Source organism: Zootoca vivipara, chromosome 4 (genome assembly GCF_965207765.1).
Source record: "Zootoca vivipara chromosome 4, rZooViv2.hap1.1, whole genome shotgun sequence".
NCBI lineage: Eukaryota > Metazoa > Chordata > Lepidosauria > Squamata > Lacertidae > Zootoca > Zootoca vivipara.
Window position 1 is genome coordinate 28,990,761 of NC_142587.1, and position 24,451 is coordinate 29,015,211.

The 24,451-nt window shown below is 43.0% G+C and overlaps 1 protein-coding gene across 5 annotated transcripts; it reads right to left on the bottom strand.

The window, feature by feature from the left end:
• Positions 1 to 23,445, bottom strand: LOC118085398 (interleukin-1 receptor-like 2). Of its 5 annotated transcripts, none has more exons than XM_088667597.1 (12): positions 22,792 to 23,445; positions 17,710 to 17,779; positions 16,885 to 17,134; positions 15,571 to 15,815; positions 12,461 to 12,653; positions 11,668 to 11,833; positions 7,948 to 8,013; positions 6,484 to 6,607; positions 6,006 to 6,142; positions 4,400 to 4,528; positions 3,035 to 3,184; positions 1 to 2,119 (listed from the first exon to the last, which is right to left on the bottom strand). In XM_088667597.1, the coding sequence occupies exons 3-12, from the start codon at positions 16,894 to 16,896 to the stop codon at positions 1,719 to 1,721; spliced, it is 1,623 nt and encodes a 540-aa protein (XP_088523723.1). In that variant the 5' UTR covers positions 16,897 to 17,134; positions 17,710 to 17,779; positions 22,792 to 23,445; the 3' UTR covers positions 1 to 1,718. The 5 variants fall into 5 exon arrangements, with proteins under 5 accessions (XP_088523723.1, XP_088523720.1, XP_088523722.1 ...); XM_088667594.1 differs by having other exon boundaries at positions 15,571 to 15,818; XM_088667596.1 differs by having other exon boundaries at positions 15,571 to 15,818; positions 22,737 to 23,252.
• Between the last annotated feature and the right edge of the window lie 1,006 nt (positions 23,446 to 24,451).

Here is a 24,451-nt window from a genome sequence, read left to right on the forward strand (position 1 = left end):
TATATTTCACATTTTACTTTTTCTTTTGCCCCTTCTAAATCAATAAAAGAACTGGAAGTTAAAAACATCTCTACCTCTGAAGCATTACATGTTTATCTGGGAAAAAAATGTATTTCCTGAGAATCATTACTATTCATAACAACAATTGCAGAAGGCAAACATTGCAAAGGAACGGTCTTATGGAACTTTAAGCCAGAGAGTTGTATCCAACTACACAGAGTAAACCCAGTTACATTAATGGACCTCCGTCATGTTTATTACTTTTGATGGGTCCACTCTGACTAATGTTGGATTCACTGATGATTAATTTATTAAGACAAAAGCATCCATGGACTAGAGTCCTGTTTGCTTGATGTATGAAGCATTGATATACATTGGAAATAAGGATAGGCAAACCTGTTCATTTCAATTTTCTCAGTTTTCCAATCTTAGGTCCACATTTGTGAATTTTTCTTTTGAGTTCTCATTAAAATCCATCAGCATTTTAATGCCAAATTACTCCTGTTATACACAGGCTCATACGTGATTTGCCTAAGACACATTTTTGCAAAGCAACATCCTCTAAAATGATGCATTTCTGTATGTTATTTTCATGTATATGCACATTTTTACAGACACTTAACCCGAGTATATGCATTTTTGCACAAATTAATTGTCCGGAAAAACTACATTGGAAAATTCAGAGAAGTGTGGGTTTTGAAGGATGGCTATTTCCATGGTGTTTGCAAATTAAATCAAATTTGGGGGCAGGTGTGTGTATGTATTTGCAGAGGAAGAATAAGCAGTTGAGGGGCAAGGGAAATAAAATACAAAAAAACCACAACAGTCTGACATCTACATCAAAACTTAAACGAAAGTCAAATATAAACACAGTGACAATTCACAAAGTAACCCAACCACTCCCTGAATATTTCCAAGGGTGAGTTCAAATGAAATGGTGCATGTAAGAGGCTGCAAATGATTTCAGCCATGTCTAAGTCAGTCGTCAAGTGTTACCATAATACCAAGAGTAAACAATGAAAAAAACTGCAAGGTTGAATTTCAGCAGAACAAGGAAACAATTGGCCAAATGTAGCTAGGGGCTACGTGTTCACAGAAAGAGACTTCCATTAGGGTTGCCATAAATCCAGAATTTCCCGGACATGGCCGGAATTTGGTCGTAGGAAACAGTGTCCATGTGGAAATTGCTGAACAGTGTCCAGATTTTCACTTTTTGGAGTATGGCAGCCCTGCTTCCATGGATCTGTCTCTAGCCGGGTGGTGTATCAAACACAAAGACCTATGCTCCAGATGTGATTCCCTTCAGTGAGCCAACCTTTTGCACAAAGCTAAAATCCGAATGATCTGCTGATTGGCAGGAGGAGGAAGGTGGTGGTCTAGATTCACTAAACAGCTGGTTGTCAGCATTTCAACTTTCTTTAAAACAGGACACACGGGTGTAGTTGATCCACATGCATTCAGCTGGAGTGTAGCCACTGTGTGTAGCTTTCCTCCCACAACAAGAGAAACAAACGGAAAACCTTGCTCATCGTACATTTGTAGAAATAAGTCGTTTCAAGTTAGTTCTTTTTTCGTTTGAAACACCATGTGAATTTGGTACATTAAGAAATGCTAGTGGAGGCGATGTTGTCAAAAGAGTCCGTTTACCATGTCCAAATGGTGGCTGTAACAGCATCATCCATCCATCTAGCCTTTTGAAACAGCTGCGCCAGAAGTTGTTAAAAGGATACGAGGGTTTCTGTTGTATTGAGAGAGGTTGGCACCAAAGGCAGTTCTGGAGAAATCTGGTGTCCTGGTGGCATTCGGTATCTGACCTTTTTCCAGAACTTGGTATTTGCAGAATAAGAATGCTTCTTTGTAAGGTCCCCATTCCATCTAATGGCTCCCTGCTTTTGCTTGATGTATCTAATAGATTCTGGCAGGCTGCTGTAATCCTCTATTTGACCCATTTCGATCAGAATGACTTTCATTCCAGCACTTTCACTCATAAGGGCATTGTACAGAGCTATTTGCTCCTCAGGAACCCCTTGTGATATATTGTAGGTTTGAAATCCTGGTACTAAAATGATGATCAGCCTTCTGCTTTGCTTAATGGTTTCATCAATAACGTTGACTACAGCTGTAAATTAAATAAATAAATAAATAAATAAGATAAATACCACATCACATATGGGCTTCTGCAAGTAAATCACCTACTTTCTGTGATATTCAGGGATTCTTAACGATGCAGGAATTTTTCTTAGGAGGAAAAATCCCAGATATCTGACCATATGCACATAACATATTGATGCCTTTGGGACTTGAAATATGTATTCAACCCTGTGTGGGTAATCCAACTTTGGCTCAAAATCAAGCAAGCAAGCAAGATGGGAAGGTTTGTGCTCATAATTAAACAGAACTGCAAGATGGCTATCAGTTATTGCAAGTTATTAACACCTCATTAGTTTATGGATGAAATTGAGACAACCTATTTCATTTAAATAGACAGCATCTTAAAAAGCAGAGACATCACCTTGCCAACAAAGATCCGTATAGTTAAAGCTATGGTTTTCCCAGTAGTGATGTATGGAAGTGAGAGCTGGACCATAAAGAAGGCTGATCGCCGAAGAATTGATGCTTTTGAATTATGGTGCTGGAGGAGACTCTTGAGAGTCCCATGGACTGCAAGAAGATCAAACCTATCCATTCTTAAGGAAATCAGCCCTGAGTGCTCACTGGAAGGACAGATCGTGAAGCTGAGGCTCCAATACTTTGGCCACCTCATGAGAAGAGAAGAATCCCTGGAAAAGACCCTGATGTTGGGAAAGATTGAGGGCACAAGGAGAAGGGGACGACAGAGGACGAGATGGTTGGACAGTGTTCTCGAAGCTACGAACATGAGTTTGACCAAACTACGGGAGGCAGTGCAAGACAGGAGTGCCTGGCGTGCTATGGTCCATGGGGTCACGAAGAGTCGGACACGACTAAACGACTAAACAACAACAACATTTCATTTAAAAAGCAATAAGGCTGAATGGATGCTTTCTTTTCTTACCTTTTCCTGGTAAGTCATCCCGGCCAAGGATAAATAGATTATACCCACACTTTTTCTCCAAAACCTCAGGAAGCACTTTCAGAGCAAAACAATCTTGGGTATCTGCTTTTGGATACAGCACGTAGGCGTCATAGATCTTGCCATCTGAAACTGAACACCACATGTAAACCTGTAACATTTTACTCATTGATATTTGAATTTCCAGTTTTACTTGGTAAACCCCCTCCAGGAAAAGCTAATGTTTGAATAGCAGCTGGTTAAGGAACAGCATTGGGCAGACACCATGATTTGATACTATCTGGACTGTGTGTCGATATGGCAGCCGCCTGCAGTGGAAGACTCCTGGGCTGATTTGGCAACACCAGCTTGTGAAGAGATGATGTGAATTTACAGAGGGGAATTTTGGATTACAGAATTGGAGCATAAAGAAGAAGAAAAAAGACATCAAATCCACACAGAAAAATATTGTTTTGACTTAACTCACTTGCAGAATGAACGCAGAGGCTGTTGAAAATAATGAAGGATTAACATCAGAATGAATTATGGGAATTATTGTAATGATTATGAAAAGCAGTAGAACTATGAGGTGATTAGGATTCCCTCCGATCTCGAAGCATGGGAAGTCAGCCAAAAATTTATAATTAGGCATAATACTGGGACTATTGGATGATTTGTATAATTTGAAATATATAATATGGTTTGATTGGATTGTTAAAATGGAAATTTAATAAATATTATTTAAAAAGAAAAGAAAGAAACTGAACACCACAGACCAAGGTAATTGGCAGAGCTAAATAATAACATAAGGTGCTAGGTATACTGTGTTATTTTTATGCTGCCTATTATCAGCAAGCATTATCAGCAAGCAGATCAGCATATATCTCATGCTTTTAAGTGACATTTCATGGGCAATCCTGCTTTGGGACAAGATACAGGGGCAGTTTGGGCTGCGAGCTTTAGTTTGGTTCCTTCCCATACCACTCCAGTCATTTTTGAACCTAGGAGTTTGTGCAAGAGGAGCTGGCGTTGTGGCTACTTCCAAAGCCAACATGGTCAGCTCCTGGAAGTGGATGAGTCAGAGATGAGCCATATTACTAGCCCTGCCCATCTGGGTTTCTACAGCAACAGCATGGAAGGTGCAAGGGAATGGCACCTCTGATAACAAAATAATCGGCACTGAATCTCAACCATTAGCAACTGTCTTGCAATCACTTCATCTGTAGATATCACATGACTACAGCCACCCATTGCTTTGCTATGGCATGCTTCCCCCACCCCTTCTTTGCTTTTATTTTTGTGGCCACAGATACAGGCACTGCATTCTTTCCCTTCCGCAGCACTTCGCAATAAATAATATACCATTACCTTTTTTATGAAGGAAAGGGTGGCATGACTTCCGATACCACAGTACAAGCTCGATCTTGAACAATGCGCAGATTAGCACAGGAATAAAGATGAGCAATACAAGTGCAATCAGTCCCAGGATATTTTGGGCTGGAGTGGAAAAGAAAAAGAAAATGAAAAAAGCAAAGCAGACAAGCAAAGCATATATGAATATTTCTAAGTAAGGTAAACAACTGGGATCCCACTAGGACAGGAATTGGAAATGTTGGGCCCTCCAGATGTTAGACTCATAGAACTGTAGAGCTGGAAGGGAACAGAAGAGTCATCTTGTCCAGCTAGATGCACTGCAGAATAGAAGATGGACTACAACTCCCATTATCCTAGAGCAGGGGTCAGCAAACTTTTTCAGCAGGGGGCCAGTCCACTGTCCTACAGACTATATTTTTTTGGGGGGATATGAATGAATTCCTATGCCCCACAAATAAGCCAGAGATGCATTTTAAATAAAAGCACACATTCTACTTATATAAAAACACGCTGGTTCCTGGACCATCCATGGGCCGGATTTAGAAGGTGATTGGGCTGGATCCGGCCCCCAGGCCTTAGTTTGCCTACCCATGTCCTAGAGCATTGTGGGTTGATGGGAATCCAATAACAGTGGGGGTGCCAATGTGAATAAAAAAATGTGGGGGCCCAGGTAAGCCCTGCCCAGCATAATCGATCACATGAATGGGAATACCCATTAACTTTGTGGGGGCTTGGCCCCCTCAAATATTTTATTGTGGGGGCTGAAGCCCCCACGGCCCTTAGGAGTTGGCTCCTATGGTCTTGAGGGTGAGCTAAAGCAAATCCGCTCCTTCCTCGTGGTACTGTATGTTGCTTGACCTTCCAGCAGGAAAAGAGGCATGGAGAGAAGAGCATGTGGAAAACCAACACAAGAACTTGCAGGCAGAGCACTTTGGGGGAAAGAGGCTCTAGCAGCAGCCCAGTTTTATTTATTTAAAAATGCCATTTCAGCATTTGAGAAATTTGCCTCATTTCCCTACCAAAGCAAAGACTGGAGACTCTTAGCATGGAATATGAAGTATGAAAATATTCTAAATTTGTGAGCAGAATCCAAAGAAAGTTAGACATCAACTATGGTTGCAAATTCTCAGTATACTAGAAAGAAATCTCCCTGCAATCAAAAAGGCATACTGGTATTTCCAAGCTAGAATATGCAGAGATTCATTCTGGCTCATCTTGATTGCTACTAGGTAAAGGACTCCTGGACAGTTAAGTCCAGTCAAAGGCAACTATCGGGTTGCGGCACTCTTCTCACTTTCAGGCCGAGGGAGCCAGCTTTTCCAGGTCATGTTGCCAACATGACAAAACCGCTTCTGGCTCAACGGAACACCGTGACAGAAACCAGAGCGCACGGAAACGCCATTTACCTTCATAACAAAGCAGCCAGCGGTTTTCTGCTGCTGTTTCCTCTCCTCTCCTCAGGTGCAACCCCCCCCCAAAAAAAAATCTTCTCCAGAGGGTCTTCAACCCTCCAGAGCCAATTTGGAAGGTGTGTTTATTCATTTCATTCTTCACAATTATTCATTTTTTTACTAATAAAAACATCAGATGACATACGTACGTGGGCGTTGTATTAAGAAGTATGCAGCAACTTCGCCCGCCTGGCAAACAAACCGCTGGTCATAATCTTCATTTTTCACCTCAGTGATGGTCAGAGGGACTACATAACCCCATGCTCCTTCAACGGGGAAGTCTTTTCTGTTCAAAAAGTAGTTGAAGCACACATTGAAAATGTGTTCTAAAAGGGGCATTGTGGGGGTTGCAGCAAAGGGATTCCAGGTGCAAAAACTCCAGCCCATATTTAAACTAGCTGTTTGGTGGACAAGGTCACATCACTCACTCTTGGGCTGATTCAATCTGCCCTGTCACGTGCAGCTGTGCAGATTTTATACACGGCCATTTTCTAAGCGAGATCCCGTGTGAAATCTGCTGTGGACAAAGTTGAAGGACAGAAGTGTCCCATGCCATTTGTCATGAGTACACAACGAGAGGAAACAAATCATGCTGGATTTATTTACGTTAAAAATAGATATACTTACTCGAACCCTTCTTCAATTCTACCTTTAAACAGGAAGTTTACTGGCGTATTATTGACTTTCCAGGTAATGCCATTTAAAGAGTTTCTGTAACTTGACACATTGCACATCGTAAATATTTTGGAGCCTGCAAAATTCATTAGCAGAAAATGGGCATAAGACACTTTCAATAAATTGTAGTTGTACAATCATGTGACGATCATCACATCTTCTGCTTTATAGTCTCTCAGTGTTTGTGCTAATGTAGTGTTTCAGTGATGTCTACGCTGGCTTGGTCATGTACACAGAATGAAAGATGGCAGGATCCTCAAAGATGTGCTTTATGGGAAAGCTGGATCCAGGCACCAGGCCTGTGGACAGGCCAACTCTGCATTATATGGGGGCAGCCGCCGGGACCATATAACACCGGTCCTGAAAGACCTACATTGGCTCCCAGTACGTTTCCGAGCACAATTCAAAGTGTTGGTGTTGACCTTTAAAGCCCTAAACGGCCTCGGCCCAGTATACCTGAAGGAGCATCTCCACCCCCATCGTTCAGCCCAGACACTGAGGTCCAGCTCTGAGGGCCTTCTGGCTGTTTCCTCCCTGCGAGAAGTGAGGTTACAGGGAACCAGGCAGAGGGCCTTCTTGGTAGTGGCACCCACCCTGTGGAACACCCTCCCATCAGATGTCAAAGAGATAAATAACTACCTAACATTTAGAAGACATCTGAAGGCAGCCCTATTCAGGGAAGTTTTTAATGCGTCACATTTTAATGTATTTTAAATCTTTGTTGGAAGCCGCCCAGAGTGGCTGGGGAAACCCAGCCAGATGGGCGGGGTACAAATAATAAATTGTTGTTGTTATTATTATTAAGATGTCTGCAAATGTGAAATGAAGGCTGGCAACATTAACCCCAATGTTTGGGTATCCCTTGCAGATGACCGCAGGGCATGAAGACAGACAGTGAGGTCATGTATCCACAGCAGTGTCCAGAAGAGACCTCTGGTAGGAGCACAGAGAGAAGAAATGCCATGGTACATCTGTAACAGTGAAACCAGACACCTTCATCTGCCCCATCTGCAATAAAACATGTCTCTCCCATATTGGTATCTACAGCCACAGCAGGCACCATAACTCTCCAACAGTTTGACTTTACCCTGATGGCAAACTCTTCCATCACCTCTTAAGACAGATGGACAGATGGATACCAACGACAACAAGAGTAAACCATGCACAAAATACAATTATCAGAGCTCTGCAGATTTCGAAAAATATTTAGGGGGGAATTCTGTAGCAAAAGCAGGGGGACACAGAACAGTCAAATAAGGAACTACTTAGAAAGTGCAATGTTGGCGATTACTACTGATAACAGTGCCTTCGACTCATGGAAATAATGAAATGATTGGGTTCTTGTTCATTTTGTGTTGCTGTAGCGTTTTTGTTCGGCCAGTTCTCTTTAAAATATGAAAGTACTAAATGACTTACCAAGTTCAGCCTCAATAGTATTATTTCTGGGGTACAGAATCTCAGTTCTTTTCTTTGGTTCATTCACTAGCAACAGAAGGCAGAAATATTTTTATAAGATCAGATAGAGAACAACAACTCTTTTTGGGGGGATGGGATTTCCATAATAGTTCAGATAATAGATATGGTCAATATATAATAATAGATATTGTCTTGACTCTTGACGATGGGGGAAAGAGTCCAGGCCTCAGTATGGCCCAGAGGTCTTTACAACAGAAGATGTTCCCTAGGCTCCAGGGCAGGTAGCCACACCCAGGCAAAATCTCAGGGAGATGGCAGAGAGCTCTCTCCACCGCAGCTGGGTGGAGTTTATTATTTAGTTTCCACTCCTTCCTTCCTTCCTTCCTTCCTTCCTTCCTTCCTGTCTGAGGAGAAGCCAAATGCCCTAACTTGATACCTTCCTGAACTACTATCAGGGCTGGTCCAACACATTTTGCTGCCAGAGCCAGAACAGCAAATGCCTTGCCCACAAACAGTGTGACAGACACCCACACTAAATATGGTGCTGGGTAACATGACCAATCTTATGAGTGTGCTAAAAGACACAACTCTCCTGTTTTTAACACAGGAGAAGTCTGGAATTGACTATGTGTGGCAGCATTTGTGAGTAAGCAGAAGCAAGGTATTGTGCTTCTTTGAAGACTGCCCCTTGTCCACTCATTCCCCACCCAGAGGTTCAAAGTATGAGGCAATAGCATACGGTGAATTTTTTTGTAGGGGAACAGTGAGGGCCAGAGGCATCAGCCTGCAAGTGTGATGGGGGAGAATCACACACATGAGCACAGCATAGCACCTTCCTCCCTAAACTGGGCAGAAGCTTCCAAGGCTTTGGGAAGGAGGCCCCAGGGGAACATTTAGGGAACTAGCCTAGTCCCCGCTAGTCCACTGACCACATGCCACTGGTATGAGGATGCACTTCTGAAACAAAACAAAACAGTTTATTTAACGGCATTTAATGACGATTCCAAATGTGACGGTTACATAAGCAAGGCACAAAACTTGGTTCAAAGCACACACTCTTTGCAAAGAGTTTTAAACCACACTCTTTTTAAAATCAAGTCTCAGTATAGACTTTTCCAGACAAACCAGCAACCCTCAGGGAATCAAACTGGGTTGCAATGCCTGGTTAAAACCTTTTCCTGACGGAGCAGGTAGCTATCTAACTCACTGGCAGTCAATTCTCTATATGAGCTCACTCAGACAGATCGAGGTCCCCACCATCTGCCCTCACCAACTGATAGTCTCTATCTGACTGTTAAACTTCCAGCTCCTCAGTTTCTGACCTGCCAATCCCTCCTGATTGGCTGATGGCCCAGCCAGCTCTCACTGGTTGCTGGGTCCCCAGAAGGCTGACCCAGGGCCTGTCCGTCACACACAGCACCCAAGACCGGCCAAGATATTTCAGCACCTGATGCAGAAAATCACACAGCCACCTCTCCCTGGGAGTAAAATGATGATGAATTAAATAACTAACAGTCTGCTGTGTTTTGATTGCAACTCAAAGGCTGTTTGAGATAGCCACCTCACTCATGGTAGGGCTGGCTCTGGGTACCAGGTGACTCTGCTTTCCGTAGCAGCTGGCCTCCCATTTTTCCAGCAGGGGATCTTGTCTACCCTCTGCTGGTGGATTCTGCTTGAAAGATAGCCAGGATTGCCTTTCAAGGATTTCAAAGAGCTCCTCTCTCTTTTCCTAACTCAGACAACTGTGCCCAAACTCCACAGGGCAGCAACCAAGGACAAGGACTTTCAAAAGTGGAGAATGCTTTCCTGCAAGTGCAAAAGAGAATACAGTGGAACCTCGGTTTATGAACACCTCGGTTTACGAATTTTCGGTTTACGGACACCGCAGACCCATCTGGAACGGATTAGTTCACTTTCCATTATTTTCAATGGGAAAGTTCACTTCAGTTTATGAACGCTTCAGTTTATGAACAGACTTCTGGAACCAATTACACCCATGCTTCGGGTTAAGTACGCTTCAGGTTGAGTACTCCGCGGACCCGTCTGGAACGGATTAATCCACTTTCCATTACTTTCAATGGGAAAGTTCGCTTCAGTTTATGAACGCTACAGTTTATGAACAGACTTCCGGAACCAATTGTGTTCATAAACCGAGGTACCACTGTAACTACATATCTGACATCCAACAGTAACTCCCCTTCTCTACCTCAAGTGGCCGGCCCAGAGAAAATATGGGATGCTTCCAAACTGTGCTTTTTCTGCATAATAGCCATAATAGACAGCAATCGCAAAATTGAAAGATGCCTACTTCTTGGGAGAAAAGCAACGACAAACCTAGACAGCATCTTAAAAAGCAGAGACCTTGCCAACAAAGGTCCGTATAGTTAAAGTTTTCCCAGTAGTGATGTATGGAACTGAGAGCTGGACCATAAAGAAGGCTGATCACCAAAGAATTGATGCTTTTGAATTATGGTGCTGGAGGAGACTCTTGAGAGTCCCTTGGAATGCAAGAAGATCAAACCTATCCATTCTGAAGGAAATCAGCCCTGAGTGCTCACTGGAAGGACAGATCCTGAAGCTGAGGCTACAATACTTTGGCTACCTCATGAGAAGAGAAGACTCCCTGGAAAAGACCCTGATGTTGGGAAAGATTGAGGGCACTAGGAGAAGGGGACGGCAGAGGACAAGATGGTTGGACAGTGTTCTCGAAGCTACCAACATGAGTCTGAGCAAACTGCGGGAGGCAGTGGAAGACAGGAGTGCCTGGCGTGCTATGGTCCATGGGGTCACAAAGAGTCAGACACGACCAAATGACTAAACAACAACAAGCCATGCTTTGCTCACTAACTTTTTACAGAGCAGCTACATGACATCATAATTAAATGACTGCTTTCCTCCTGCTTCTTCACACTTTTACAGAAGTCTGGCTTTTCTTTTTAAAGAACAAAAGTGTAGTGTAGTCTCCGCAGGTAAAGATGATCCTAGGACTACTCTTAAAGAATTTAAAAAGAGCCTGCTGGATCAGGTCAGTGGCCCATCTAGTCCAGCATCCTGTTCTCACAGAGGCCAACCAGATGCCTATAGGAAACCCACAAGCAGGATCTGAACACAGAGCACTCTTCCCCTCTTGTGATTTCCAAAAACTGATATTCAGAAGCATCACCCTTTTCCAAGGTGCATGGTTTATACATTTATAACAACATAGTGGGCAGGTGAGCCTATCGTCGTACATCTACTGAAATGCATTTTCAAAATATTTCCTTTCCCATTTTAGTAGGATTTTTTAAAATTTACCCGTCTTTTCTGTCAAAGTAATAACATAATTGCCCAATAGTGTTCCAATTCTAAAAGTGCTTTAGTGTGGGGGTTTTTTAATGCAAAGAAAAAGTCAAACCGGGGGAGGGGAGCACTAGGGTGTCATTCATTGGGAACCCAGTGAACTGATGCTAACTGGTAATGCAAAACATGCAAGTTCCACTCAGAAAAGACCCATTGAAATTAACCTGACTATTAACATCTGAGTAGGGCTATTTATTATTATCTTGAAAATTTGTATATGCTTAATCACAGTAATCTCCAAGGGATGTACTGGGAGACCTCATACAATAAAACTAAAAATGGATTAAAGTTTTAAAATCAAAGCTGCATACAACCCCATTACATAGGGAATATTTGTACAAAATACAGGCTTTACCAAGGAACTAAAACATAAAGATTTACCTTTAACAATCACAGAAATGCTCCTTGAAACATTATATTGATTCCCCAAATAAGTGTACGTTATTTTACATTCATATTTTCCCTTATCATCTTCTCTCATGTTGTTTATTACAAGATATGATTGCAAAACGAAAACTCGTTCATCCTGCTGCAGTGGATTGCATTCCTAAAAGCAAACAAAGGTTCAGTTTAAATGCACACAGAATGTGAAAAGTACACGCTAATTGCTCACGCTTAGTTTGGTTTATCCTAAACAAATCCCTGTATAGAGTCTTATGCTAAACAAATTCACTGTAGAGGAAGGCAAAACTAAGAGAAATTATAGTTGTCTGCCTGCCTTGTATACTTTATGCTGTAATGAGCTCTGGAGAAGTTGCAACGTACTAAAATTATGTGCCATCCCATTTATGTCTAGTTTGAGACGGAGCTGCCTAAGAGAATATGTAGTTCCAAACTCACGCTTGTTGAGAAAACTGGAATGAAGGGAGTTGCCTGCCTTGGGCTCACTTCCAGTTTCATAATCCAGATGGAAAAATAAATGATTTTAATTATAGCCTGGGAGATTTTGCTGGAGAAAACAATCAGGCAGTGGAAGGGGTGAGTGTTCCCTCTCCACCTGACGATACACCCCTGCAAATGTCCCCCCACCACCACCACTGCCCTGGCACTTCAATTGTGAGAGAAATGTAGCATTGAGAAGTTACTAACATTAATTTTAACGTTAAGTATTCTTTAGAAGAAAAGAAGTGATGGGGAAGTGCCACAGAAGAGGGGAACCTATAAGGGTCTGTACCTTATACCAACGAACAGACAAAAAATCCATCACTTGTCCCAAGTCCTCCGTGTTAGAACACACAATCTTTGCAGGTGATCCTTTTGGTACCGTTTGAGTATAGCTGGACTTCTCATTAAAACACTGAGCAGCACTGTCGTTGACAACCTGCATTCTAATCCTATTTCTGTAGCAGATTGTCGAATTCCTGTAACTAAACATGATAAATGCCAGAGTTAAAATTACTCCAGTTTTATGCTTTTGCAGAGTAAGCATACCCACCACAGCCATTCCAAGTGATACCCCCACCCTCACAATTACCGTATTTTCTTACGCTCTTTCCTTCTCGCTAATCCCAAAGGAGCTCCTAGCATAAGATAAGGAGGGTGGCTGTTTGGATACGTTCTGTTATAGTGATGACAATTTTGTTATTAAATAGACCCCTGTCTACTTTATTGAGGCTGCAATCTTATACTCCAGAGTAAGTCCCATTGAACTCATAGGGGCATACTTCAGCCTAGACTAGGGGCATGGATATAGCCAGAGGGGCACGGAGACAGCTCCCCCACCCCTAAATCAAAAAAATAAATAAATACTTAAATAAATAATCAGAATATCTGAAATTGAAATGCTCATTGAGTTCACTTGGATTATATTGTGAAAGGTTTTCAGCAAATCCAAGAAAAGTTGTTTTCGTCTAGATTTTTTATATATATATAAAAGATAAAAATGTGTGTTCTTTGTAATTTTGCAAAATATACTCGTTAACCACATGAAAGGTACTCCCTGACCTTAAATTTTTTTATTTAACTTAGTTTTCAACTGACTGAAGCTATTGACAGATTTTTCTGGCGCCAGAAGTAAGTAATTTAAAACAACTGTTGTTGAAATGTTTCATTCTGAATCCGCTAGACAGAGCCAGATAGAGGATAATCAGAACATAAATCCTGGCTCTACCCCCCCCCCATGACTAGGGGTGGGGAACATCAGATCTGAGGAGTAATTGCTGTCCTCCCGGCTTCTCTGTCTGGCCCCCAGGACTCTTTCCAGACCCCTCACTGGGCCTGATTCATACCGTCCTGGAGTGTTCTTGGTCTGGGTGGAATGTGTACTTGAACTGTAAGAAAGCCCTTCTTGACTGGATGGGGGATAAAGAGACATCCATGACTGTGTGTAAAAACTATCCTACGGTAAAAGATTTACATTCAGTGATCCGCCCGTTTCTGCCTTTGGTCCCACCCATGTGGCTCTTGAAAAGTTGTGCAAGAGGGAATGTGGCCCTCAGGCAGAAAAAAAAAAAGATTTCTCACCCTTGGAGAAGACACATATACTTCTTGGACCAAATATGTAAACAAATGGAAATGGGGAAATAGATGGTAATAAATGAATACCCACTAAAACTAGAGGACCTAAATCTTACGCTTCCATACCCAAGGGAGCAACATCTGAAATCTCACAATTTGCAAAGGAATCATTTCTAACAGATCTCTGCTGAAATAGTTCAATCTGGTTGCCCCAATGGAAGAGCACAGTAATTCCAATCTTACATCAGTTTGAAGGTTTTCCAAAGCAAAACCCTTTTGTCGTTTACCAGGGTTTTTTTTATGATGTTTTGAAAACGTTCAGATTGTCCTGGACTTAGGCAATATTGCTGGAATGCAAGCACAAACACTGAAATAAACTGGAATGTGCACATTCCACAGTCAAATAACTGTGAATGCCTGAAGAAATACTTTCATCCAGAAAGTGTAGTTTTACTGAACTTCATGGAGTTGAGGATTAGGTGATGGGAGGATAAACTAAAGATTACCAGTCATTTTAGGACAAAGATAAATGGCATACCATTTTGGCTGAATGGCTCTGTGCAATGGAAGGGGGGCAGGAATGACCGCTCCACACATCAATGGGGGGCACTTTTTGCGTGGATGCGCACAGCCCCCTGATCCTGGCACCGCCTTCCCAGGTAGGATGCGCACAGCCCCCTGATCCTGGCACCGCCATCCCCGGTAGGATGCCAGGGGTCTCCGCCTACCCAAGCTGGGCATCCAATCCTGCCTGGGAAGGTTTTGCCAGGGGATGGCCAGGTAAGGGGAGGGACAAACCGGCTCGGACAATAGCATTTGAATCTTACCTCCAAGCACCAGTTGGTTCCAGAGCTTTGTGCAATGGAAGGGGGGCAGGAATTAGTGTTGGAAAACACTAAGCAATGGGGTGTTCTGACTGGTATGAGTAAACGCATTCAGAGCTGTTATACAATCATGTGCCCATCAATTAGAATTATGAGAACTTCGAATGAAATCTGACAATATTCCCCAAAAGGCAGTCATCCCTCAGCAAAAATAACAAAAGGTCTTGACACCATAAAGACTAGCAAGTGTACATAAGCTTTCGTATACTTTCCACTTAAGATAGTGCTGCGTGGAATGGATCAAATGGACTGCAGCCCATGAAAGCTTAGACCACAACAAATTTGTTGGTCTTTAAGGTGGCACGAGAGTCTTTGCTGTTAAGATTCTTCAGTGAGAACTTACAATGAAAGTGTAGCTGGCAAAGGGCAGCCAAACTTTTGAAGGCAAAAACAGGTATTACCATTTTGCCTATATACGTGAGCGATGGGGCAGCATACAAGGTATGTAACTGTGTTTTTGTTTTTATGGGATGGCATTCAATTTCGTTGTAGTATGTACAATGACAATAAAGTATCTATCTATCTATCTACAAGCATCCTAAAGTTAAACGCTGACATGTCATACTTTGAAAGCCGCTCTAGTTGAGCACTTGCAACAGTTGAAGCTTCTAGTGCCCATTTAAGAGCACCTGTAAAAAGTTTAGTGGTGCTCATGGAACACCAACCTCTGCCACTATCCCCTTTCCTTGCCCTCGAGGACCCAGGGACTCGCCTCAGTGATGGGAAAAGCAGTAATCATCATCATCATCATCATCATCATAATTTATTATTTATACCCAGCCACTCTGGGCGACTTCCAACAAAACATTAAAATACAGAAATCCATCAAACATTAAAAGCTTCCCTAAACAGGGCTGCCTTAAGATGCCTTCTAAAGGTCTGGTAATTGTTGTTCTCTTTGACCTCTGGTGGGAGGGCATTCCACAGGGTGGGTGCCACTAACCTCTGCCTGGTTCCCTGTAACTTGACTTCTCGTAACGAGGGAACCGCCAGAAGGCCCTCAGCGCTGGACCTCAGTGTCCAGGCAGAACGATGGGGGTGGAGACGCTCCTTCAGGTATACTGGACAGTAGTAGTAGTAACCGCATGCACTGCCACTCCCCAGGGGGACATCTACTCTTGTCACGGAGGGAGATGAAAGTATGGCCCAGCATCTCTTGTGGAAATTGATGCAAATAACCTCAAGGGCCTTCTTTCAGGTGGAAATTAATGGAAACAGCATTGTGTTACTACTGGGCATATTAGAACATGAACTCCCAAATCCTACCTGGTCAAAATGGATGTTTCTAATATGAGTGGAGGGCCAGCTTCCACCTCTGCTGCCTTCCCTATGGCTGCAGGTAAGTTGCTGGGCCTGGGAGTAGCAGGAGAAGGTGCTTGAGGTTGAAGTCAAACAGGCTTTGTTTGCAGCAAGCTGTGAACACAGACTTGCTCCACTTGCAGGGAATTGAATTGGGGTGCTTGTGTGTGCTAATTTTGTTTTTGTTTTGCTTTTGAGTGGAATGTTCGATCTAGATGACCCTTGGACGAGATGACCCTTGGGGTCCCTTCCAACTCTATGATCTGCAGCCTCTCTGCAAAGCACAGCCTCAAGCAGCAGTTAAACAATATCTGCTTATCTCAGATTTGCTGCACTGGGAAATACGTCGGTATCTTGGTTCTCAAATGTCTTGGTACTCAAACAACTTGGAACCCAAACACTGCAAACCTGGAAGTAAGTGTTCCGGTTTGCGAACTTTTTTCGGAAGCTGAACATGCTCCGTTTTGAATATTACGCTTCTGATTTGAGTGTTTCACTTCCAATTTGAGTGCCACACTTCTGTTTTGAGTGTTATGCCGAGGTCTGTCTGTTTTTGCTATTTATTTTGCGTTTTTGTTGTTGTGACTTTTTTTGTTTTGTTTTTGTGACTGTGTGGAACCCAGTTCAGCTACTGATTGATTGATGATTGTGTGACTGCAGTGCATTGTTTATTGCTTTTATTTTATGGATCACTGGTCTCATTAGATAGTAAAATTCATGTTAAATTGCTGTTTTAGGGGTTGTTTTTAAAAGTCTGGAATAGATTAATCCATTTTGCATTACTTGCTATGGGAAAGTGCGCTTTGGTTTTGGAACGCTTTGGTTTTGGAACCATCTTCCAGAACGGATTAAGTTTGAGAACCAAGGTACCAATGTAGTCAGATTTCCAATGGTATAGCCTGAATTACCACCCTCCGCCATTTACACACATGCACCACAGTTAAATGCAAGTCCTGACCGTATAACACATTCATATAATCCAGAATCTTCAGATCTTGCAGGAATAAACCACAGCTTTGCTCCACGCTGATGAATTCTGGAGGATGGCTCTTTCGTTATAGGTGTTTCATTTCCACTTGTATACCAGCTGAAATCATAGTGTGTGTTTTCAAGATCTGGTGTTGGGTAATAAAAACAATGGCGTCCTAGAGGTTCTCCTTCAGCAGCATATGGGTTAGCAATTGTGATATCCTGGACAATGCATTTCTCTGCAAGGAGGGGAGGAAATGTTTGGGTTTTTTAGTTCCGAGTGAGATTTTTTTATTGACTGTTAAAGGAGAAATCAACTTCAGCTAGCTTTTAGGAGCCAACTACATCTACCCACAATGTTGCAAATTAGGTAATCTTAGTTTATAGTGTCAGACTAGGACCTGGGAGACCAGGGTTCAAATCCCCACTTAGCCATGAAACTTACTGGGTGACCTTGGGCCAGTGATTGCCTCTCAGCCTAACCTACCTCACAGGGTTGTTGTGGGGAATTAAATGAGGAGGGGGGACAGCCACGTATACCACCTTGTGCTCCTTGGTAAAAACAAGGTGGACTATAGAGGTAATAAATAAATACATAATGTAAGAAATAAAAAGTAAGTTTAAACTTACCCTTGCATAATTGTGAACATACAAAGCAAATATCAGTAGCACAGCAGTGAAAAGCCAGAGTTTTAATCCTAGACCATTTGGGGCATCTAACTAAGATTGCTGGTTTTCACTATTGCTTCGTGTTCCCCCTCCCCCTTTAAATATTCCTAAAGTTCCCCACAAAATCAATTTCTATAGCACCCACCTGATTTGAGTACACAGAAGAATGATAGCATAACAGTGCAGGAAACCCCTAACGTGGTCTTCATATTTTACTACACAAAAGGAGAGAGAGAGAGAGAGAAAGATTCATTAATGCCCTTTTAACTTGATACGTAACCCCAAAACACTTTTATTACTATTTTTACTAGTAACTGGTATCTGCAGCTGCAAGAATGTGTTTTTTTCTCTAGTTTTTAGTTCTCCCTCCTTCAAAAAAGAAAAAGTTTCTTAGCACTTCATCCAACAGAAACCAAAAAGAAAAGGCTTTCATCTTTCCATCTATGAACAGAAAATCATTCTCCTACATGAAGAGAATGGGGAAGACTATGTGGTGCTAACCTTACAGCTACCTTAATAACTATTGTGCTCTAGTAACACAAATAGTGGGCTTGCCGATCAGAAGGTTGGCGGTTCGAATCCCCGCAATGGGGTGAGCTCCCGTTGCTCGGTCCCAGCTCCTGCCAACCTAGCAGTTTGAAAGCACGTCAAAGTGCAAGTAGAGAAATAGGAACTGCTACAGCGGGAAGGTAAACGGCGTTTCCGTGTGCTGCTCTGGTTCACCAGAAGCGGTTTTGTCATGCTGGCCACATGACCCGGAAGCTGTACGCCGGCTCCCTCGGCCAATAACGCGAGATGAGCGCCGCAACCCCAGAGTCGGTCACAACTGGACCTAATGGTCAGGGGTCCCTTTACCTAACACAAATAGCTCGCTACGGAGAAACATCCCTTTGAAAGCACACAACATGTTAGTTCATGCACCAGTAAGCAAATGTTAAGTTTTCATGCACATACACAAAACTCATTCTGTTCCCACAGCTGGTCCAAACCATTTACCGGCCTCGGTCAAACAAGATGGTTTCCTCAACCCCTCACTCCATGAACAAAATCCTAATAAGGCCACCAGCCTTGGCAAGGAGAACGCTTCCTCCACTGCACCGGAGGGCAACAGGCTAACTTATCATGGCCTTTACATGTCTCTCCTCTACTCCATGTGCCCAGCATCTTCCCCTCCCCTGAGGTGGCTGCCTCACTTGGCCATTGTAGGTCCAACCCTGACTGCTACACCATTGCCTGGCCACATCTAGGCCTTGCTAGATATAGAGATACCACCTGTTCCCTGGCTGGATGTGCTTATGAGGAGCTGAGTCTCAGCCCAAGGCAATGATCAGAATCACCACACGGTTGAGTCAGAAGAAAGTGGTTGGAACTTGTGAGTCATTGACTCCCACACATGTGTTTGCAGCCAATCCCAGCTCAATAGCACACATCCCAGTATTAATATACTGTACACTGTTGCAAACATGCATTATATTTTGAGATAGAGGTTAAGCAGGTACATTTTAAAAAAATGCAGCATATGAAGTAACCTCAAGTGTTAAGATCGCCGTCAGATCCATTATTCGATGACCAAAAGACTTGGACAGTTAAGGCAAAAGGTACGGCTACAACACATAAACAAAGCGGGTTCTCCTTCATGGAGAGCACGTGTTGGGGTTGGGGCCTAGCAAGACACCCCTCTGCTGTTGGGCAGATCATTTAGATGGCCATGCTTGTGATTGGGGCTGCTGGTTTGTTGGGTAGATTTATATGTTGCAAGTTTGATGGACAGCCCAGAGTCTATATATTTGTTGCTCTCAGTGTCGGGCTTTCTCTTTCGCTGAGGCAACGGATCAACCACCCACCCCTCCCTTGAATTAGGCTTTGCATTGACCTTGCTATGCCAGTCATGGGGTCGTCTGCTTTTGGGGCAGGGGCCTGGTAGGGATTTTTCCATTTGGCTGATTGGCTGGTGCCACTTGGTTTTCGCCTACTGCGTAGCAAATGGTCACAACTTGTAAGCTTGCAGTTAGGCACTGGTTAATGAATTGGTTGGTGGAGGGGCCAGGCTTGGCTGTGCCGGCCCCTCCAATGGATTGCTGTAGGGGAAGTGGTTGTCTGTGCCTGCCCCTACAATGCTGCTGCTGCGCAGAGAATTCCGTTAAAGGAATCCAGGGGCTCGCCATGCTTTCGTCCGTACCCCCCACAAGGGGCTAGGGCTACACAAGAGCCCCTGGGAGCATTGGGGGAGAGGTCCCCCAGCTCCATTCTCTCCCCAAAATGTTTGCCTCACACTGACTTCCACAGGTGGGCAGATGCAGATACAGTGGAACCTCGGTTTATGAACACCTCAGTTTATGAATTTTCAATTTATGAACGCCGTGGACCCATCTGGAACGGATTAATTCACTTTCCATTACTATCAATGGGAAAGTTCGCTTCAGTTTATGAACGCTTCAGTTTATGAACAGACTTCCGGAACTAATTACACCCATGCTTCGGGTTAAGTACGCTTTAGGTTGAGTACTCCGCAGACCCGTCTGGAACGGATTAATCCACTTTCCATTACTTTCAATGGGAAAGTTCACTTCAGTTTATGAACGCTTCAGTTTAAGTACTCCGCGGACCGTCTGGAACAGATTAATCCACTTTCCATTACTTTCAATGGGAAAGTTCGCTTCAGTTTATGAACGCTTCAGTTTATGAACAGACTTCCGGAACCAATTGTGTTCATAAACCGAGGTACCAATGTAGTCGGAACCAATACCTCAGCAACCACTCACATTTTTGTATTTAAATAAAGTTGTGGCCAAAATTATGCCAAAAAACTTAAACTTAAATTTCTGTGTGAAGTGTGATTTATTTGGGGTGTCTTGGGGGACCTCTACATGCAACAACGACATACCTAAAAAGTGAGAAATCAAAGCAATTTCCCACTTCCCTGGCCCACATAGTAAAGTAACTGTGGCTCTAGCCCAGGCATCCCCAAACTGCGGCCCTCCAGATGTTTTGGCCTACAACTCCCATGATCCCTAGCTAACAGGACCAGTGGTCGAGGAAGATGTGAATTGTAGTCCAAAACATCTGGAGGGCCGAAGTTTGGGGGTGCCTGCTCTAGCCTGTAATATAAGGCTGTAAAATCACAGAAGGATATTGTAATGATTCCATAGTTCATTAGCCACTGCTTGTGAGGTCAGGGCTGGGCCAAGACATTTGTTGCCTCGGGCAGTAGACAAGATGGTGTAACCATCTCCATTCCACATGCAGAAGTTGACTGGACTGGCAGCCGAATCTTACATTTGTACAGGCACTAGGACCGCATCCTTCACTGCACCTGAGGTTAGCAAGCTTGTTTAGGGTGCCGCATGACACACAGAGCTCTGTCCACGCCTTTCCCTTCACCATTTGATACCTGGGGCAGCTGCCACACTCTGCCTCATGGTATGTTTGGCACCAAGCAATGCCCACAGAAGATTTAGTAGGCTGTTATCGCTTACATAGTTATTATTAATTGCTTTCATCCAGTTTTGCTTGAACTGCTCTTCTACAAGGACATTAGAATCTAAGAGTTATAATCACAAAAAGGGAAATTTTGACTCTTGCTGGGAGCTATCGATGCAGAATTAACCACAGGTATAAAAAAAATTCCCCTGCCTTTCATCAATATTAAAGATAATTAACTACCTGAGATCATTTATGATCCTCTTTTGTCACCTGCCGTTTTAGATCAAACATTATCATATTTATTTGTTGCTGGCTTCCATTTCAAATTTTGGATTATATTATTTTACTTTACTTCTATTTGTTATTGTGGGGAAGACCATGAAGGATTTTCACATTCCAGTTTAGAATGTGGTCAGACCTCACCTGGAGTACTGTGTCCAGTTCTGGGCACCACAGTTCAAGGATACTGACAAGCTGGAACGTGTCCAGAAGAGGGCAACCAAAATGGTCAAAGGCCTAGAAATGATGCCTTATGAGGAACGGCTTAGGGAGCTGGGTATGTTTAGCCTGGAGAAGAGAAGGTTAAGGGGTGATATAATAGCCATGTTCAAATATATAAAAGGATGTCATATAGAGGAGGGAGAAAGGTTGTTTTCTGCTGCTCCAGAGAAGCGGACACGGAGCAATGGATTCAAACTACAAGAAAGAAGATTCCACCTAAACATTAGGAAGAACTTCCTGACAGTAAGAGCTAGTCGGCAGTGGAATTTGCTGCCAAGAAGTGTGGTGGAGTCTCCTTCTTTGGAGGTCTTTAAGCAGAGTCTTGACAGCCATATGTCAAGAATGCTTTGATGGTGTTTCCTGCTTGGCAGGGGGTTGGACTGGATGGCCCTTGTGGTTTCTGCCAACTCTATGATTCTATGATTCTAGAACTTTGGCCAACGGCAAGATACTACAGAAAAATCCCGAAAAGCCTCTCTGAAGAAATGGAGAGCCTCTCCTGAGCAATATTTGTATTTGACCAATGGCAGATAGAAATGAAGTTATTCTAATAATACAGTCATCTAATAGTGAGATTGTAAAAAAGAAAAGAAAAGAAAAGGTGCATTTTCAACGTAAGTTGTGAAAATCCAAGATATTCAAGTCATGGTTGCTTCTAACAGTCTGAAATATTATTTCTAGCCTCCATTCCTAGCATCTGCTAAAATTATCGGTGCTTTAAAAGTATTTTCTTAATATCTCATAGGATCTTTAGGTCCAGGGTATCTCAGGAATCACCTGAACTCTCATATCCCAGCACGATCACTGAAATCATCTTCAGGTGCGTTGCTGTTCCATCCCTGAGTTTGTGAGTCACATTTGACAACAACGAAAAACTGAGTCTTTAGTGCCATCGGTCGAGACACTCTGCCAATAGAGATCCAGTGTGCCTTCTGTGCCAACTTTTAAAATGCTGATGAAAACCTTTTTATTCCACCAGCGCCTATGCAAGCAATCTCCTACAATGGTTTAAGGGTGCTTGTCTTCTACTCTTCTGCTTTTAAATTATTTTTATGCTTTTGTTGTTTGGCTTTTATCTTTTTTAACGTTGTAAACTGCTTTGATAGGTTTCATGATTTAGCGGTATACTTTTAATACATAAATGTACATTCCTTTAAAAAAGAAAACACTAGTATGCAATGGCAGATCATACCAGCGCATTAAGTAGCTCATTTCTAAATACTAAAGAATATAAGTTTTCTCACTAACCTTTCTCAAATATTGGACAGTCATTGTTAGCCTTTATAAAGTTAATGCCACAAACCTGGGGACAGAAGAGAATCAACCACCTTTCAGGTCCAAAAACTTTGTAGAGTCTCATGATGAAGCACCAAACATCTTCTTTCCAGAAAATTCCACCCCAAAGTTGCCTTGCCCCTTGTTACTGTAATCCTGGAAGAATAGAGTGTGGGTCTTATATGGCAACAGTTCAATATAAAAAGACTGGAAAGTCTACAGTACTCCTTAAATGGAAATATAAAAGACTCATCAATATCTCAAATCACCCTTATGTCTGATGAGAGCTCAAAACAGCCGTACCACATCTCGCTTTTTAAAGCTCTATTGAAGAGGAAAAACCTGTTGCTGCATTCTGATCTCCTCCTCTTTAAAATCAGCTTTTGGCATTATGGAAGTGCGCACATTTGCTGATGGTGAAGACCATGAAATTTAGCACCCTGTAGAGTAGTTCCATTGTATGGAATGCCTGCTGTACACCGAACTTCCCAGTGTACACTTCTCGCTGCGTAAGGAAAGCTACAGAAGCAAGTCTAATCCGTATCCTACCGGATAGAAGTGGAAACTCACAAGCAGGTGTGTGGCAAGAAGAGCTTCGCTCCTCTCCTTTAAACGGGTTTTACCCGTTTGCAGAGTTGTAGGCAGGGTAGTCGTTAGGGCAAAGCAAACAATTATGCACCAACTTCCAAACAGCACAAATCAAAACTCTGAAAGGGGTGGCTTCATTCCCAACACTGGGGGTGGCGTGGGTGTGCTGAGCTCTCTCCAGAGACAAGTTGGAAAAGAGAATCTCCTTTGAAACAAACATGGAATTTCACGCAGGAAATTCTTCTGGCCCCTGATTGAGTAAGAGCCATCTGTATGACAGACCAAACAAGTTGAGAGGGAAAATGTGCTTAAAATGTATGGTGTGTATATGCAATCCAGAGGCTGATATTACCCAACTGCACCTCTGTTTCAAATCATGGTTGCTTCAGAAAAGAGGAGGATATTTTTAGCTCCTCATTTTGAAGTTGTGGGAGGGGGAGAGAGCGAGCACACGCATGTGTGTCTGTGGTAATTCACAAGAAGAGAAGTCAAACTCTCTCAAATCTCAGCGGATCTCTTGCAGCAAAACAAGTTGGAACAGTTCTTCAACTCTAAATTGAAAGGGACACTCCAAGAGCGGTAAAGAGCACGACATCTTTACCGCATGGAAACGATGTGAGAGGAAGTCAAAGTACCAGGTCAAGAATGGAAAGGATGTCCGTCAAGTAGCTGGAGAAGAGCTAAGAAATTGCCACATCATTTGCACTTACTAAAATGGCATGTACCAAACCCTATGTACTTCCTTCTTAGGGGTTACCAGCTACTGAGTTGGCCACTTGGTCTACATATCCTTTTGCTATGGTGATCACCACATCCTCATTCATACTGTTGGTCACCAGAGGCATATCTAGGGGTTGGTGAAACCAGCCCCTACTGGGGACACAAAATCACCTATCAGACTATGGAGTGTATGGTGCGTGTGTGTGTCGCAATGTGCCGCTTCTGTCGCAGTGAGATCAAATGCGGGAGAACCTTCCTCGCACCACGGGACAAAAGTGTGTGAATTTTTCCACCCTTCCTCCTTGCCTCAACCTCATTCCAGATGCTTTGAATACTTGGATCCTGTAAAACGTAGTTATTCTAATTGCAGTAAAGTGATT